We start from the raw sequence: 18,912 nt of genomic DNA, 5'->3' as shown, positions 1-18,912 counted from the left end.
CTATACAGCTTTCGCAGAGAATTTGTAGTTAAAGAAAAATTCGTTCTGGTCCGGGATTCGAACCCGGGAATACCGCTTCACCGGAGCAGTCACTCTACCAACATAGCTAACGGGGATGGCATGCTTAAAGTAGGGCGAGAGTGAATTGATCAATAACTCGAACTGGGAACTGGGCTGGTCAATTGTTTAGGGGAATCCCCCAAGGTGGAGTAGATTTGTAATAAGGGACTAATTACTCATTGGCATCCACCGAACTGCAGCCGTACAGCTACAAAGGAAAGCTATACAGCTTTCTCAGAAACCTCGTAGTTAAAGAAAGCTGTATAGCTTTCCTTTGTAGCCATATGGCTGTGCTTGGGTGGATGTCAATGAGTAATTAGTGCCTTATTACAGTATTGAATGTTGCAGCACTATATGGAAATCGAGAAAGTGCAAGGCTGAAAAGGGAAGTGTGCACAAGCTTAGTTTGGCAACAAAGTACCCAGGATTTTTGCCTTATTGTTACGGCTTTATTTTCACTGATATGGTAAACAAAGAAGTTGTGGTCTCTGGCTTGAGCTGTAATGCAGGCTCTGAAAGCTCACTGAACATCTGTACCTTTCCTTATGCTGTGCACATGATTGAAACTTCAGCATGTTCAAAGCAAAATACCACTTTTGTGGCCCATTTTGCACGCTTAAAGCACCTAGAAATGTATGTATACAATATAAAGTTTTTATTTGGGGATGGTTTAAATGAAAATGTGTGTTAAGAAATGGAATAGACTAGGTTTCTGAGACCTGCCATTTTTATGCAGGCTGTTCTTTTTTTATAATCACAGCAGTAGTGACTTTTTTAATTAATTTGGTTGTGTGGCATTTGCGAGTGTATGTGAATATGCTTATCTAGAAGACTACCATTGTGAGTATCTTAGATGTAATAATGCTTAATGGTTTGGGAGTGTGGAAACACTTCAGGAGAATGACCACGTCCTTCACGTGCCCGTTTTGCTTTTTTGTTTTTGTCAGGCAGGAAAGTATGTCTCAGAAAACTTAAGTGGGCTGTTGTATTGAACACTGTGCAAAAAATTTGTTTCTCAAGGATTATGTCCTTTTATTCGCTTTAGTCAAGATTTAGAAGCCACTAGATTTCAAGTACACTTCAAAGTGCAAATAGCAGAGATGCTACTCCCTGCGTAATGTAGTCTGCTTGTCATCTTGCCCTGTGAAGCCAAGGTGGCTCTTTTTGAGTGATGAGTCTGTCCCTCACTGTAGAAGGCATGAAAGCCCCCATTACATGACAGAAGCTAGTTTCTCTATGCATAAGTTGGTAATTGGGAGTGTGCACTCATGGACAAAATTTTATGGGATGCAGTTGTGCAAAAAAAGAAAGAAAAGGTGTGTTATCTTGCTTCTTGCTTCCTGTTCAGCTGGTGTTCATTCAAGTGATTGGAGCGTTCATGTCTCCATGCTTTTCGGCTTACCAGTGTGAACTGGTTTGCCTGATTGTGCAGAAATGAATTTTTTTGTTGAGCCTGCATCTCATTAACTTTTGTTCACAACTGTACCATTTTTTTTATCAAGGTCTTGTAATGAAAACACGGTAAAAAAAAGCTGTCAGATGCATTTAAATTTGTGAACAGCATGCATACTTTGTTTCGCTTCCTTCTAGCCTGTGCGAAGCAGGTGCATTTATTTGACAAGTCTGTCGCTGTTGCAGCATTCATGGTTTTCTGACCGTGTGACTGTGTTGTGCTTGCCACACAGGGTGAGCCACCATGGCAGCACATCTGACTGTGAGTCTGATTCAGATGCTGTGGATCGCAATGGAGTTGGGCGTGATTGTGGAGGATTTTCTGCAGCTATGTGGGAGCGCATTCGCTTTTTGCGTATGGCCAGCTCTGAATCTGCCAAGGACAGCGGCAGGAGCCAGGAGCGAGCAGGGTGGGTGGGCAGAATTTTTTGGCTGCTTTGGAATTCCCCATTCTGTTCCTCCATGGGAAGTCATTGCAAAGCATCTTTCAGTTAGAGCAGCAACCTCACGATTGCTTCTGATGATTATTGAAGGATTGTTTTGCCACACTTATCATTGATGAATGATTATCCTTCTTCTTATGGTGCTCGGCTGCTGACCCAAAAGACTCAGGTTCGATCCCGGTTGCAACGGTCGCATTTCGATGGAGGCAAAGTGCAAGAGGCCCGCATACTGTGCGATGTCACTGCAAGTTAAAGAACCCCACGTGGTCGAAATTATCCAGAGCCTTCCGTTAAGGCGTCCCTCATAGCCTGAGTTGTTTTGGGATGTTAAACCCCATAACCAAACCAAACCAAACCAAGCCAATTATCTTTCTTCACTTTTTGTTTTTATTCGGGACACAGTGCTGTGCACTAAAACACATGGTTGATTTTTGATGTCTACTGAGCGCATTTATTGTTTATTAGTGCGAAAGCACTATTCCAATGGGTAAACCCCAAGAAAGTTCTTGCAATGATTGTATGCGTGCAGTGTTTGTGAGTTTGGGCCAAGTGAAATAAATAAATCAATCAAAATTAATCAAATAAATATTCGTGGCCCGGATTTGAACCTGTGGCGGCGCAAACAGATCAGCTTCACTAGCCACCGTGCGGGAGCACTAGACTATCGCCACAGCCAAATATGCTTCTTGTTAAACTCTTTCTCACGTTCTGTATTACACATCGTCTTCATCAACTAATACTACTATCAAACTAATATCCGCGCTTTGGGCTATGTGGCGATAGTGGCAGAGAGATGTGCGCTGCATGCATTGGTGTGGGCAACGTTGCGGCAGGAACACGGCTCTAGAACAATATGTGTTGGCATTGGCAACATTGCTGCAGGAATGCAGCACTGGAACATAGACCGGCGGTGTACATTGGATAAATTGGCTTTGACAATGAAAAAGTTGAAGACGTGCATAACTGACTCCCTGGGTCAGTGGACACCTCAGTAGCACTTTCAGGTACTTGGCAGTGGTGTCCACCTGCAAAAACTTTGCTTTTGCACAATATTTCATGCTTAGTAATGCTAAACTGCCAGCCATTTTTTTGTTGAAGTGTGATCATATTCATGGCACATATTAACGCACTTCAGCAAAGGAGTGGTGCTAGAAGTGTACTTAACAACAATAGATGTTTGGGTGCAGCTGAAACACGTCATACATTAATGACTAAACCAACTAACCATTGGCCAGAAACATGTGACAGTATGTGATTGTGATTGTCATGAAATCATCAGGGTAGCCTATTTTATTTAAATTTTGTTTTCAAATAGATGGACATGCTTAGCAGCTCAATTTTACAGTTGATTTCTTTTCTTTTGTTATTCTGACTGACACAGTCTGGCTTAATAACACATCAATGCAAGGTTATCCCAGTGTTGACTTGCAATACATTAAAAAAAATTGTAGTCAGCTGGGTTGCTGGGCAGACCCCCACAGGCAAACTTATGCATTCAAATGCGTCATGTAGCTCTGAAAGACAAATGCTGCAGCCAAGCTTTGTACTCTCTTTGTTTGTCTGCACCCCCTTTTGTTCAAAGATCCAAAACTGTACATGTGTATTCAAGATATAAGTTTAGTATTTGCTTTATATAGCAGTTCTTTATCACATATGGGAAAATGTCCTGCATGTCAATGCAGGTAACCAAGAACTTTGCATGCTTTTGGAGGGATATCATCAACACAACAACATCTGAACACTTCACGAGGCAAAATCCGACCAAAAATTCTGCATTTGTGAACTAATAGCCTGGTTTTTTTAGTAACGTGTTCAGATATTTTCAGTGTTCTTTTCCTCAAAAGGCAGTGCAATATAGAGTGCAGCATGGAGTGAAAAACTTTCAGCTTGCACAAATATAATTGTGCAGCTGTTAAAGAAAAAGCAAAGTGAAAATTTCAGTCTTTGTGCTGTATGGCATAAGCGTAAAGGGGCATTGATTGAACTACCAGGCTCCTCTGTTTATCAAGACTAAGAATAAAATGAAATAAAATGGTTTATTCTCAATGACAAGATTGCGCAAGGTTATAGGAGAAAAGGGAGGAGGGGGAGGGAAAGCTGCTCAAAGGCTGCTCGATTTACCTCAAAATCCCAGACAATAGCTGCAGCAGAGTGAAAAAAACAAAAATGGCTAAAGGCATGAGGCTAGAAGAGCCACAACGTTTTGTCAGTGCACTGAATGGCTTAAAATTGTTTTTCTTGCGTTATTTCAAGATCAGTAGTGTGTTGAAATTGAAAGCAAGTCTTCGCAATATCTTGCGACATGCGTTATTGTTTTTGCATTTTTGTTTTGCATTTAGTTAGCCACTTTCATGTGACATTTTGTTGGCACATCTTATTTGAATTGCTCTGGACCAGTTGCATGAGAGCTGAATCCGGTACCCTGTAGGCTACCTGTGCCTGATGTGTATTTGTGCTTCTGTGTCATTCAGTAACTTATAGCTTGTCGCTGTTTCCATCTCTGGACTACTTTTATATTTTATTTATTGGTATTTGTGTGCATATGGCTCTGCAGGAGTAAAGCTGCTGGGTAATTTATGCAATTTATTCATTGCTGTATATTCATACACAAACCAGTGTAAATTCAAATGAACTCGAAGCTGTGAAGTTTTTACTGAAAGAAAGATTTATTATTAAGGAAGGTTAGAAATTATACAAAAGAAAAAATAGAGGAGGTAAAGAAATGAACACGACACCACGGGCATTTGTTTCTTTACCTCCTGTCTTCGTCCTTTTGCGCAGCTTCTAACCTTTCTCGATAATTAAACCAACTAGCCTGCAAGAACATCCTACTAAAGCTTATTATTATGCTGCCTTTTTAGTTATAATTGTGAAGACCATAACAAATGTTCTGCCACTTAGAAAGACAGAAAACAATGTGAACATGCACTCCAGTCACTGTTCAACAGTGCTGGGTATACTTGAAACTTCCTAAAGTTTTGACTGAAGAGTTTAGCAAAACACAATCATGTAAATTATATTAGGTATTTTGCATGTTGTGCATGGTTTATACTACTTTTATGCATGTTTTTATGTTATGCATTTTTTACAATGTTTTTGCTATTTACTATTTACAAGTTTACTTTGTTGGGCTTTTTTACTTCGCATGCTTATATATTGCCCATATGTTGTAATGTTGAATTGCTTACCTCCTATTTTCCTTAAAGGGACTATAAACTTAACTCCCGAGTATGTAATTTCTTTTATGCAGTCAAATTATCAGGCTCCTCATAGTTATTTACTTGTCTGTTCAGAGCAGAAACTTTTGTATCAAGGAATTCACAATTGAGTGAACAAATTTGCACCATAGTGGTGGAACTTGTGTTAACACGATGAAATTGTACACCATGATTGGGGCACTGAGGCATTTCTGTTTATTTTTCTGACTATTTTGACGCTTTCTGGAGCTTTGCACCCTGTTTCTTAAATGCCACTCCAAGTAGACTACTTGAAGTAGTGAAGTCTCTTATTTTATCATGTTGTGAGTGCTGTTATTTCTCAGAAACAGCCTGAGAGGAACAGTGGATAAACTTACTGGTTCCAGAATACTAGTCACTAGTATACTCCGTTTCTTACATAGAAGTTAATGCTGCCAAAGCTAGCACGCCTGGTCACACAGGCGAAGTCCTCACCCAAAAAGTAGATCGCCATGCAACCAAAGTGAACACAGGCATATTTTGTTACGACAAATCTGAAGTGCCGTGACTGGCAACCACCTGCACTTTGTTTTACCTCTTACCACATTTTTTTCGCGCGACTCATCGACACTTCGAGAAGTAAGAATGACACATGGCGGTATGATATGCGGCTGGTGGGGCAGGCATGTATCCAAAGAGGGTCCTAAGGCCCCCTTCCCCCTCAAGCTGTGTTCTTGTTAGGCATGGGCCCGCCACCTACCCCCCCCCCCCCCCCGAAAAAAAATTTTGGCTACGTGGTGGGGCAAATCACTCTGACGCCATCCGCGCCTAAAAAGTAGTTCACACTCAGTGAAAATGAGAAAATGACAGCCAGAGGGCCTTATCACTGACTGCTTCACAGCTTCGACCGTGATTTTGACCAGCACTTCATTTTATACCGCTCTTTGTTTTTGTCCAAACACTTACCGAGGCTTCAAGAATAATGAATGTTACGTGATGGAGTAATATGGTTTTGCGGGCATACTACTTCCTCATCCTTCTCGGCGCTGACAGCTATGTATCAAACATAGTATAGGGAAGAAAAAATGTATGATGAATGACCACAGGTGCTTGATGTTTATGCTTTCTGCTAGCAAAGCTCCTGTTTTCAGTGAAAACTGCTGGCTTGACATCGCTGAAAGATGCCATATACGTTAAATATAATTAAGAGCTGAATTTTTCGGTTTTTATTTTCTGAAAATATGGCTGCCTTTTTTCAGCATTTATTCAAGGATTCAGTTCTTGGGGTTTCTTTCTGCAAATATTTTTTTCCCATTGAAGAATCACCCTTTTTTTTTTTCAGTGATATGTATAGTGGCTTCAACGCGGTAAAATGTCATGTATACTTCACCCTTGCTTGTTTTCTTTTTGCAAGAGCAGTCGATGTACCAGTAATTAATGTACATATGGCCATGTTTAGCAGCGGTTGCAATATGGAATGCTATCGTTGCAAGAAAAATTAAGGGCCGAAGTTTACTGATCTGACCTCGAGACAAGCACATTAGTACAAGTTTATTTTTTAAAACTGGGTTGCACAAAAGCAAATAAACAAGAAAAAAACAAGCAAAAGCAACAGGTGAATAGCGTGCACATACATTTCCTCAGCAAGACAAGTGGAACCAGGCCTTGCTGTCTAGTCGCCTTCATGCCAGAATAACTTCATCTGGTTGCAATAAATGCAAGTGTATTTTTTTCTTCCGAGACACTGCTCATTCTTTCTCTCATGGGATGAACTGTGAAAGCAGCAAATGCTTCACAAGAACATAGCTTCGAATTGGAAAGAAAGAAAAAGTGACCACAGTTGAAATTCAGAAAAAGCCAGAGGGCCTTGGATCACGCAGTCTGCATAATGATGGCAGGAGTGGAAGTGCCACTGAACTGTCATGGAAGCCAGAACATGACACCTTTTGGAGGTGCTTGTGTATGGTTTCCCATTGACGGTGGCTTGATACGGCTACAGACGATGCCAGTGTCCTTACATGCTGTGAAAAAAGCTTTTTAACCAGGTAACGGCTCTAATAAGGTGATGAAAGTCTTTGAGCAGAAAGCTCTGTGCTAGTAGATGAAATATGACGAGGTGGTGGAGCCTCTCTCTGGTGCGTATGGTGTGTGTCTGAAGTAGCGGGGCAATGCTTAAAAAGTTACAACTATACTACTTCATCCAATGGGCTTATTATTTTACCGTGCACTTCGCAACTTTGCTAATTCTCTCTTTTGACCATTTGAGAGCATTGTGATCAGCAAGTTGCGGCATGCATCTCGAGGGCACTGACCTTTTAAGTTAAAACTTAATGTCAGGAAATGAATTCGGTGTGCACTGATTTCTTTTGTGTTTAAACTGGAAACTCCAACCCACAAATATAATCCATTGATCAAGGCTCACTTTTTATTCGAGTTTATAGTCCCTTTAATTTTTTGTGAATTGGCTTTAGGAACCTGCAGTGGTAACCATTGTAATTTTTCTTCTGTGATAGAGCATAGGTTGTTCTACTTTTGTTAATATTTTTTGAAATGTTTAGGTCACTGTCTGGGAATTCAATATCAAGTGATTCAGCCATTGGCCATGGAGACTCTACCCTTTCACTTCGTCTGCACGAGCTAGAGGCTGAGCTGATGTGAGAAATTATTTGATTTGCTCATTGTGAGACCAAAGAAAAGTTACTTAGTTCTTTATTATAGCATGTACATGGCTTAATGAAGGTGCACCAGAGTAACCTTTCTGACGCATAAATCCAAATTCAATTCGTGCTACCTTTACATTTAGGACAAAGACAAAGCAGAGAAATACCTCTTGGGTCTACAGCACATCATACACGTTTGTGGGCTTGCAACCTCGTCGTGTTGTTTGCGATTCAGTAACTGCTTGTAGTGGGGTGCCTTTTTTCTTCTAATTTCTATCAGATAATTCTTGCTTCTATGCTTCCCTTTGTTTCCTGTGTAACTCCTTTCTGTTCTCTAGAGACTACCAAGAAATCTGAGGGCAGTCTGGAAAGCAGCTTGGGTGAAAGAGTACTATAACAGAAGTTTATAGCAAAATGGGCAGCCTGGTGGGGTGGATTTGGGGAGGCTCATATGGATGATCAGCATCTCTCAAAAATATTTTAAGAGCCAGCTGCTCAACCTACCTATGCAAAGTGACTAGGCTTCTGTTAATATTGAATAATGTTGAATATTCAAATGAATATTGATCAACAGTCAACATTGACAAATCAACAGACAATTACATTTTGGAACTCTTGCTGTCAGTAGTTGTATTAATATTATATAGTGGTTTTGTTATTATTTATCATTATTTAGCTATTACCAAGCAGGTGAACATTGCTTTTCTCACGTCTGAGGTGCTCAGTTCAAAATTTTTGGAAATGTGTTTTGAACCAAAGTGCACTTTTTCTTTTCTGTAAGTTATGGCCTTGTTTTCCAAGCAAAATAAGTGCTTTTATAGTGCTTAACTGAGCCATGCAAGCTTTTTTTTATGTGCCGCAAGTATTCTGAATGTTGAGCTTGAAATTATTTGAAAAAAAAAAAATTACTATTTGCTTTGAACTCGCTCCAAACTGAAAAGTGACTGTCTGGAAACTAGGGATGTGCGAACATTCAAAATTTTCAAATAGCAAATCATATATCCTGTTAGTTGATTTGCTGAATGAATCAAATAGTGCATGTTCAGAACTATTCACAGTGAATCGAATCTGTTCTCAGGTTTTTGAATAGTTTTCGAATAATTTATACGAGGTTTGAATAAGCACGTCATAGTTTTGTTCGCAACTAATTTCAAAAACAGAGCCTGTTCTGACACTGCACAGCACGCTGCCGCGACCTGTCTGCGTGGGAACAAGGGTTCAGTGCCATGACACGGTCTATTTGGGTAGTGGCATTCATAAGACTTATACATATGGCCTTCCAGATTGGGTAACAGTACAGGATTCAGCCAGGTAGCAAACCCTGCCTTCATTCCCGATATGGAAGGCCATGGCTCAGAATTCATCAGCTGATATTTGGCTCTGCGGACACAGTTGATTTTTACAACAACAAAGCTGCAAGGGACACCTCTTCACGCAAAAAGAAAAAGCACCAGAGAAGAATAATGGAAATAAGAATGCAAAGTCTCATCCATTCCTTGCACTCGGTCAGGCTGCCACCATGAGAGCAGGCTGGCGGACGCCCAGACAGCTTTAGTGTAGTTAGTGTATAGATCTTTATAAATGCCTAGCAGTTTCTATTTTGTCAATTTCTGCAAAAAAGTAATCACGCTGTTGGAAATTATACATTGAGACCTGCTGTCGAGGAGCATGTTACAGCCTATCGCAGGACTTTTTGAATGATTGTTATTAGTTGAATGATTGCAAGGTTTAATTGACATATGTGTGAAAAAGTTACCATCTGAATTAAACTTAAACGTTTATGAACCACTATGTTACATGTATGTGTGTGCGTGCACTCTAGTTTGTCCCACAAGCAGGAATTTCAAACTGTTCTCTTGTTTGTCTCTTGGTGGGTGTCATCAGGGCCACGAAATGTGAGCTGGCAAAAGCTTTGAACCGAGAGACCTCTCAGAAGAATACACTCATTGAACAAGAAAACCTCATATCTGAGTTACAGCATCAAATTCATTGCCTCGAAGCCTCTGGTGATGATTCCAGGTTAGTGGCTTTATTCAAGAGTTACTGTTACTTGGGAAATGTGATTGCAGCTTGACAGACACTGCAGAATATTTTCACCCTCTATGAACTTATATCTGATAGAACACATAGTTGTGACCATAGGCAACAGATTTTTCTGCCCTAAATACAGCAACCTGTGACTTGTAGGAAGGCAACTAGTGACTATTGAAGCTCCTCCCCACCTCTTGATGCCAATTCACTTTTTGTTTCGTGTAACTTCCATTTACAGTGAAAAAGTGAAGGTAAAATAGCTTCACTGTGGTGATGTTTCATGGCTTGCAAGATGCATGACAACTGAAGATGCTTCCTAGTTTTCAGCACTGCAGCAGAGTTTTTAGCTTGATGGTCTGTGCAGGATAGTAGTCCTGACTGGCTGCAGGGGTCACAACTGAACCCTTTTCCATCTTTGGTGTTTAACTGCAGCCGTGTCCTTTTGAAATTCTAGTTGCACAGCGCTAACACGGGTGATCTTGCCTTAGTTATGGCGGCAAGAAAAAGTTTAGTCTAGAAGGGGCTGTTATGTTTTAGCACGGTATTGACTTGGAGTTGCCTTTTTCAAGGGGCCCCAAAATACTGTCATCAAAATTGTGAAGCCTGTTGAGTATTAGGGAGCATTGCTTGTGATATCACCAATAGCAAGAGGCTCTCTAAGCAAGTTTGTATTGATGGAGTTGTCAAGAAACAAAGATTGCCCCTCAGTGCCTTTAGGCCTCTTGTCTTACCTCCTGTGTTTACAGGAACTGGCAGATGTTTGTGATGCCCTGCTTAGGGGTGGTGCTTTTTATGTTTTTTTTCTGCTCATGTGCTTGAGCCTATTGTTGCTAGCTTAGAAGCTTGACATGTCATGTTTGCTTGGCCTGCTTTCTCTGCCACTGTGCCCCTTTGGCATCTGCCATTTCTGCCACCAAAGGAATAGCTGCCTTCTACCCAGTGAGATGTCATAGAAGTAGAAATAATGTCATAAAGGTAAAAAAAAAGGACAAGGATTTGTGCAAGATCTGGAAATGAAAAGCATATTGAGATCAAGACTATGTCCTCTGCCATGCACAGAGCATTTATAGTAGGTTAATATATGCACCTTATCATAATTTAGGAAAGTAAAGTTGTAGGCCACTTGGTGAGACATAACGACTAAAAACCGCAACAGGCACAGGATGGAGGCAGGTGACAACACCTTATCATGTCATCCCGTGGCTGTGTTGTTGTTTTTTTTCCATGCTCTAAAAGTGTTTCAGGGGCCACAGAAAGGGGTGTTTGAGCTTGGTTTTAAAATGCTTGCACTATGTAGAGTGCAGGCCACCAAGCGTCCATGCCGCATACGAAACCTCAAAAGCGAGCGGGAAATTTACAATACATTTTTAAAAATACCCGTTTTCACACCTCGCGGCGACGCATGGTGCCGGGCTTTCGCACGAAAACCTGGCAGATGACGTCACGTCTTGCTAATGACGTCAGCAGCCGGGCGTACTCATTGGTTCACAGCGCCAAATTCTTGCAGACGTCATGCGCTACCGCGGCCGAGGCCACTCCGCGCGCGCCGCAGCCGCCGGAGGTAGGGGAGGGGCCGAGTGAGTGGGGCCGCCGGAGGAGCACCGCCGCTTTGGCGTGCGAGAGGAGAGGGAAAGGCGTGAAGACCGGAAGTTCGAATTTTGTCTGCATATAGCTCAGCTTCCACAAAACGCATTGAAATAATTCTTGCTGGGGGATAATTACGAACCGTCGTCTTTTAACATCCCAGACATATCGCACCTTTATTGAGACCCCCTTTCTGGGTCCCTTTAATAATATCCTGCAGACCTACTTCCAAAGTCAGATTGAAGTAGCAGGGGTTGAATTTCAGCATAATCCACCAAGTAAGGCATATAGTGAACCGTCCCATCCACATCTGTTAAAGACAGCTGTTAAAGACAAAATCATGGTTTTTGGTTTTCGTTTCCACCATGTGTTCTGCGCATGTCAAAGTTGGACCACATTTCCAAAGGACTGTTCGAGCTTCATACTGCTACCTTTGTGTGGGAAATTTACTTGTTGTAGAGGATGTTAGTTAAAGCTGATGGAAGTGTTTTTTTTTTTATACTAAAAGATATTTTGAACAATAGTTTAATGAGCTGTACCTTAAGTAACATTATTCTAATTAGGAATAGCACAGCAACTTCATATTTGTTTATTTATGTTTTTTAACCATAATTGCCAGGCCGAACACAAGAGGGAGCAACCTGAACTTGCAACGAATCAGTGATAAATGCTGCATGCTTCAGAGCCATAACCGATTTCTTAATGAGGAAGTTCAGAATTTGTCAAGGTTACTGCAGCAGCAACAGTGTCATGCCATCACTTATCAAAAGTAAGTCCACAGTGATTATTCCTTTTGGTTCTATAAATCAGTGACTATGTGTACATAACAGTCCTGGGATGAGGTGAAGAAATTCCCCCATTTGTGACACCTAATGGTATCGCCAGCACCTGTACCTAAAGTTGCTGTCGGCCTAAAGCTGTCCTCTAAACAATTTGGGGGAACATCATGTACATTTGACTTTTAACAAAACCTTTGAATATATGATTCAAACTCAGCCTGAACATTTCTCAGTTGATTTCTGCTCCATGTTCAAATGCATGTCCATTTTCTTGAATGGTATGAACAGAAGAGCTGTGATAAAACACCCAAATTTCATTAAAAACGTAAGGTTATCAATATCTTTTTATGCAGTTTATTTAAATACATTAAACATCTCTATTTTATATGGCTGGAATGGCATGTATCTTAAAAACTCTGCTAAATGTGTGTGCCACACCTTTTTAGACACTTAATTACACCCTTAGAAGCTTTCCCAAAGAAATCCCATTGATACTGTAACCTCTTTCTAGAAATCTGGAAAGCCCTACTATTCCTTCTGTCTCATTAGATAATTTTGTCTAATTTTTCTATTTCATATATTCATTTAGCTATTTCATATATTCTTTTTAAAAGGGATTGGCACCTGTGGCTGACTAAGCACATTTATCTTTATTTTATAGTATTCACCTTTGCTTTTATAAGACCAGCTAAGTTACTTGTTGCTTTCATGAAATTTGATGGTATGTATACACAGAATCAGTTGTGTTTGTGCAAAGTAAGTTCTTTAAAGGCATTTTTACCTTTTGGTTTTGCTTAGGGACATTCACTGGCATGCCTGTGAATTTTAAAAGACATGCCCTCATTGGCAAGGTTTTTAATTTTCCTTATTCATTTCAGCTGCTTACAAGACCAAGAGAAAGAAATTGACCAATTGAAGAGGGACTATGTTTTCCTTATGCAGTCCGCCATTAGGATGCGCTCTATGGAAGGGCCTGAGGTCATGGAAGTGTACTTTTATGGTGGGCAAAGGGTGAGCAACTGACTACTAGACCTTCTGCCTTGTTAAATTAATGGTTTTTTACATATAAAGCACCAATGTTCACCTTGATGCATGCTTTGGAACAAATTCGATCACCTGGCTCCTTTAATGTGCACCAGAATCTCAGTACATGGGTGTTTTCACATTTTTGTCTTGATCAAAATGTTGCTATGATGGCTAAGGTTGGACCTATGAACTGGTGCTCAGTACCTGAATGTCATGGCCACTGAGCAATCGTGATGGGTCTGCTTGTACAGAAATAATTGCTAGTGCATGTGGTAATTCAGAAAGAATTAATTCTTTTTCAATGTAATTCGAAGAAAAGTACATGGAAAAGATAGGCTAAAATCATTTCTTAAGAATACCAGAGTTGTATTTTGGAGACATGAGAACTGCATGGTCATAATGTGATAGGCATGACTTGGTGATATGGAGAACTGCACGAATGAATGCATCTGCAGCGGACTTGTTTACAAATAACTAAATAGTATAGGTATTCTAAGCTGGGAAGAAATCTAAGGAATGCTTGACTGAACATTGCGAAGACTTTTCCTTTTGAAATAGCAAGCTTGCATTGACCATCGACTACTACATGATATGAACCATGGCTATAGCTTGGGGGTGCTACTACGTTTTGACATTTGTTTTTTTTCAAAGCTACTGCGGTGGCTCAGTGGTTATGTTGCTCGGCTGCGGACCCAAAAGACACGGGTTTGATCCCAGCTGTGGTGGTCGCATTTCGATGGAGTTTAAATGCTAGAAACCCGTATACTATTCAATGTCAGTGCATGTTAAAGAACCTCAGGTGCTCAAAATTATCCAGAGCCCTCCACTATGGCATTCCTCATAGCCCTAGTTGCTTTGGGATGTTAAACATCATAAACCAAACCTTTTGTTTTTTCATTATGCACATAATTGTGAATTGAGGGAAAATATTCACCCATAATGTATACAAAACAAGTGTCCCAGGGTAAAAAAATGGTACCCCTGATTAATAGTTACAAAAAAAAAAAAACATTTGAAGGAAAGTGGCAAAAGGGATAAACGATAATACAGTAAAACCTCGTTAATATGTTTTCTTAACAATGTGTGTGTGTGTGTGTGTGTGGGGGACATATCATGTGGCAAAACATAAGATCCAAACTGTCTCATTTAAAAAAAATACATAACTATTGAATGAGGTACACTTTTGAACTGACACTGCGGTCTGAGCAGCAGCTTCTCTAGTGCTTATAGAATTGAGTCCGCATTTTCGTTGTCCTTAACGCAGAAGAAACTTTGCAACACATCTGATCACCGGGATCTCTTCTGCATTGTTTTTCGAGGCTTCGGTGACTGACTGTCGCAGCATTTTATCTTTTTGTGCTGCGTTCCCTAAATCCAGCCCACTCCTATGTAAGCGCACCATTGTAGCTATCAGGTGCTTCGCTCCCTAGCCCTTAGACACTGCAAAGAAGCAGCTGCATTTTTCCTTTTCATGTCGCGTCCCCGCTGGAACGGTCAGCTCGTATGTTAACGCACTTTTTTTTCGGTTGCTTCTCCCCTTAGCAGCTAAATACTGCAAAGAAGCCACCACAGCAGGAGCCTGCAGGTGCATTTCGGCTCCCCATGTTGCGTGCCCCCAGATTCGGCCCATTCGTATGTTTGCACGTGCACCGTATTATATGGCCAGCATTTGTCAAATTTTTTACAGTAGCCGGGATCATTTTATTCGTGAGCGTATTAGCTGGAAAAAAATAGTGTAACTATGGGACAATTTTATTGAGCACAATTTTGCCTGTATAAACCGGTAAATTGTGTGAACCAGGAACACATCAGTCAGGTTTTAGCAATAAATGTACACACGACTTCTGCATAAAAATTGAGAATACAAAAGGCTGATTATATATTAAAGATGAAACTGCATAAAAATTGCGTAAAAACAGAATGAAGCAAGGACAGTGGAAGTTACAGAGAAAAGATCAGATTGTTTACAAAGAATACAAAGCACATAATAACTGAAATAGCCTTGAAAAAAGGCTATGAAGTGTCTGAAATTAGATAAGAGAAGACATTTGAGGCCATGTTTCGATGTGTATAAGGTTAGTGATATTAGTTTTAACATGCAAGGTAATTCATTCCATAATTTGATAGCATGGTTTTCTTGGCATTTAAGAAATGGAAAATTCATATTAGTAGCAAATGTAATGCATTTAACATTGTTGAGTGAATTTGTGGCGTTGAATTCATGAGGAAGTTGTTTAGCAACTAGTTTTTGAAACAAAACATGGGAATATAGTATTTGAACAAGTTCGTGATAAAAAGACTGTAATGGTAAAAAGAAACGTGTGGCTCCAATCCACGCTGTGAAGGTGGTTGGACGGCGAAGCTGTGAAATGACACCCAATTACCCATTGCGACGTCACTTTAAAATTCACACACGTGGCTCTACAAAGAGTGAAACCAGAGACAAGTGAAATGTACTTGAGCTGTATTGTGTATGCCTGATTTCAAAGGAGATATGCTGTTTGCATTCAATGTTTAGCCTGGCGTTTCTTGCTTACGACAACGACACGAAAACGCTACTGTAATCTTTACCGGGAAACACACGCAGGGAGAAGGAAGTGCTTCGCATTGTTTGCAGGCCCCATTATCATACATTATGCGGTTAGCACTTCACACGAGGGCTTCGAATGACGTCAACCCTTTTCGAAGCAGCTGCAAACCTAATGTTTACCGGAAGGCGTCAGACGGTGTTCCCATTTTTCACACGTGCCTTATAATCCATCACGTGGTTTTGACGCTTGTTTTGTGGTTTTTCTTTAGCCTGGCGTTTTTTTGCTTACAACAACGACATGAAAATTTCCTTGGGCAGTAGAGGTATACAGCTTCGCTGTAAAAAGTAAGAGGCTGGCATGGAAATGAAGAGGGCTGTCAGCAATAATTCGGATTGCCTAGTTATATATGTGAACAGGTAAAAGTAGACAATAGCATGTGTTATCTCATGCAACAATGCCATAAGTGATAGGGCCATAATTGAAAGCAAAATAAATTAAAAATGATACATTCCTAAAAAAGGAAAGGCCGTGTTTTGATGAGTGTTCTTGTGCCAAAGCTGTCTTCTTCTTGAGGAACGTGATGAGAAAATGTCAACTAAGGATCTAATTTTATGCCTATAAATAATGGATCTGATGCACCAATCTGGTGATCATCAAAAGTTATTTTAGGTAAAAGGAGCAGTTGCCACTGAATAGTCCAAACAGTCATAAAGTGAGTTTTTTAAGGGTTGAGAATTGAATGTTTATAGCTACAGCATTCAGGAAGTTTTGCAAGCTAATTGTTTAGTTTGGTAATGAACCCATATATGCTTAGCGTCCTGCATTTAGGATACTGCTTTTTTCCGCAGTAACTCTAAAAGTTTACTGTGTAAAAGCTTGCGCCCGTTAGTGCAGGTTCAAGAGGTCTTAACTTTTCCTGTGCAAGGATTGTGTTGTGTGCATTCAGAAAGATTCACCAGTCTTCTTTGGGCGACATTTTTTAAATTCGGCTCCATCGACTACATTGTAATTCTGCTAGAAAAACAAATAATTTTTGCGCATTGTCATAAGGAAACCACCATAAGTGACGAGAAATGTGATTTTAAAGTTGATGTTAAATGTTTGAAGCTTTACCACACGCAACAGGTAGCGAATTTGAACAGTATTCTACATTGTAGGATGACTCAAAAGTCGGTGTTGAGAAAAATATTTGCACCAATTAAAGGATGATTCTGAATTTAGAAGTAAAATAAACATATATAAAAAAATAATTTTTTCCTGGTTTTTGAACTTTTGGTATATATGGGTTACGCCAGTTAGAGAGAATCTGCAGTGTCATCCATGTATGAGATATGCTGTCGGAAAGGCCGTTAATATAAGTGCAGAAAAGCAAGGGGCCCAATATTGAGCCCTGGGGTGCACCTTGCTGCTTTAGAAAACTTCTTATGCATTGTTGTTGCAGGTACAGTGTTAATTGTATTCTATACAATTAAGGCTTGTTTCTATACAATTAAGAACATTTTGTGCACTGCTTTATTCAACAGTGGTAAATTAGTTGCCTTTGAGTGTTTCACTAGTCACTGGCACTGTGATGCAGCATTCATTGCATGGGTTCTAAATAACTGTATCAGCCACATAAATAAGCAGGGCTATGCACTTTTGCATTTAGTTCATTTAAAGTAATTGTTCCTGTTTGGTATAGCAGCTTATTTAACAACCTCTGCTCTGCTGTACTAACATCTAACATTGTTCATTGTTTTTATTAGCATGCAGCCCGTGTGCTTCAACTTCTCCGGGAAGCTCGCATGTCCAATCCAGGCCTTCCAACCTATGACAGGTGAGCTTATTTTTCACGAGCACTCAACTTTTAGGTGTTCTGTTTTGAGTAAGTAGAAGGAAGGGGATTAAGTAAGAGTAGTAGGAAAAACCTGTATTTGTTTGAACTGGTTGTTCTTTATTGTAGTCTAGAAGTAAAGCACTCTTTTTTTTTTTTTTCAATGCATGTTTAACATTAGATTTCATGCTGCTTTGTTATGGAAACATCATTCTAACTTATTGATGCTTGTTAGAAAAATTAGCAAACTGATCTCAACAAGCATTTTGCTCACAGGTTCATCTTAAAATTGCAATGTGTTCTCAGGCAGTAAGCTGGTAGTGAAATGTTTTTTTTTCACATGCTCAACATGGTGGCACCAACATGTGTAAGAGAGTGTATTATTGTCATCCGCTTTGCATAATGGCTGTAACATTATATTAGAGCAGTACTGTGAGAAAGCTTCTTTACGGACAGCCGAAGATGGAAGTGCCTGAAAATATTTAATTCATATTGTACATGACTTTCAATCACAGTCATCAGTATGGTTCCAGTTCAACTCCAAAGCAGAAAAGAATAGCTGTTCATCACCCTTTAATCTGACTCATGTCTTTGTGGTTATGCACAACTCTGGAGACAGCAAAATCAGATGTGTGAGAAAATGGTTAATAAATGGCACAAATGTGGTGACAGCTTAAATCTGCATAGAAAAACTAGATCTTGCTGTACACTTCATGGTGAACTTCTGCATAAGAGTGCAGTGGGGCAACTCATCCAAGTAGAAGAAACATTGTCTCTGTAAATGACGAAAGCATGAAAAATCTAACTCAGCATGTCAGTATAGAGAATGCTCGCTTTACACTAATCGGTGCAGAAGGCATACAGTTGGTATTTTATGATAGTTTGAAGCACTTAGGATGGTGCAGTCATGCTTCTTAAATTTGGTTGTCTGTTATACTGCCTAGCACTACATATCTGCACAGGTCGATGTGGGAATTGGGCTAAGTGAAAACAAAAATGTCAGTAATGTTATGTTATATTATGTTATGTTATGGTTATGCTTATGTTTATAATGCTATGTTATGCTAGGTTGGTTTTAACGTCTGAAGCTGCACATCGGTTATGAGGAATGGATTTATTTTGACGACCTGGGGTTTTTTTTGGCATGCACTGACCTTGCATAGCACATGAATGATTTTCCCTTTTGCTTCTATCAAAATGTAATTGTGGCAGCAGGGATTCAATCCTGCGATGTTGGGCTTAGCAGCCAAACGCCATAGCCACTTGCCCACTGCAGTGGATAGAAGCACAAATAATTCTTGTCTGCCGTCCTCAGTGCACAGTAGAGTGCCACACCAAAAGGGATATGTGCAACCCT

The 18,912-nt window shown here is 40.1% G+C and overlaps 1 protein-coding gene across 4 annotated transcripts in view; it reads left to right on the top strand.

The window, feature by feature from the left end:
• The window catches only part of LOC144114520 (uncharacterized), a 436,123-nt gene that overhangs the window by 38,492 nt on the left and 378,719 nt on the right, over positions 1–18,912 (top strand). For 2 of the 4 annotated variants that reach the window (XM_077648320.1, XM_077648319.1), the window contains exons 8-13: positions 1,746–1,922; positions 7,690–7,785; positions 9,676–9,810; positions 12,026–12,175; positions 13,064–13,196; positions 17,488–17,558. In XM_077648320.1, the coding sequence (XP_077504446.1) occupies positions 1,746–1,922; positions 7,690–7,785; positions 9,676–9,810; positions 12,026–12,175; positions 13,064–13,196; positions 17,488–17,558 (762 nt within the window). The remainder of the gene's footprint in view (positions 1–1,745; positions 1,923–7,689; positions 7,786–9,675; positions 9,811–12,025; positions 12,176–13,063; positions 13,197–17,487; positions 17,559–18,912) is intronic. The other 2 variants (XM_077648322.1, XM_077648321.1) reach the window with 1 other exon arrangement.

This window comes from Amblyomma americanum, chromosome 1 (assembly GCF_052857255.1).
Source record: "Amblyomma americanum isolate KBUSLIRL-KWMA chromosome 1, ASM5285725v1, whole genome shotgun sequence".
Taxonomy (NCBI): domain Eukaryota; kingdom Metazoa; phylum Arthropoda; class Arachnida; order Ixodida; family Ixodidae; genus Amblyomma; species Amblyomma americanum.
This window is presented reverse-complemented; position numbering and strand designations above follow the sequence as displayed.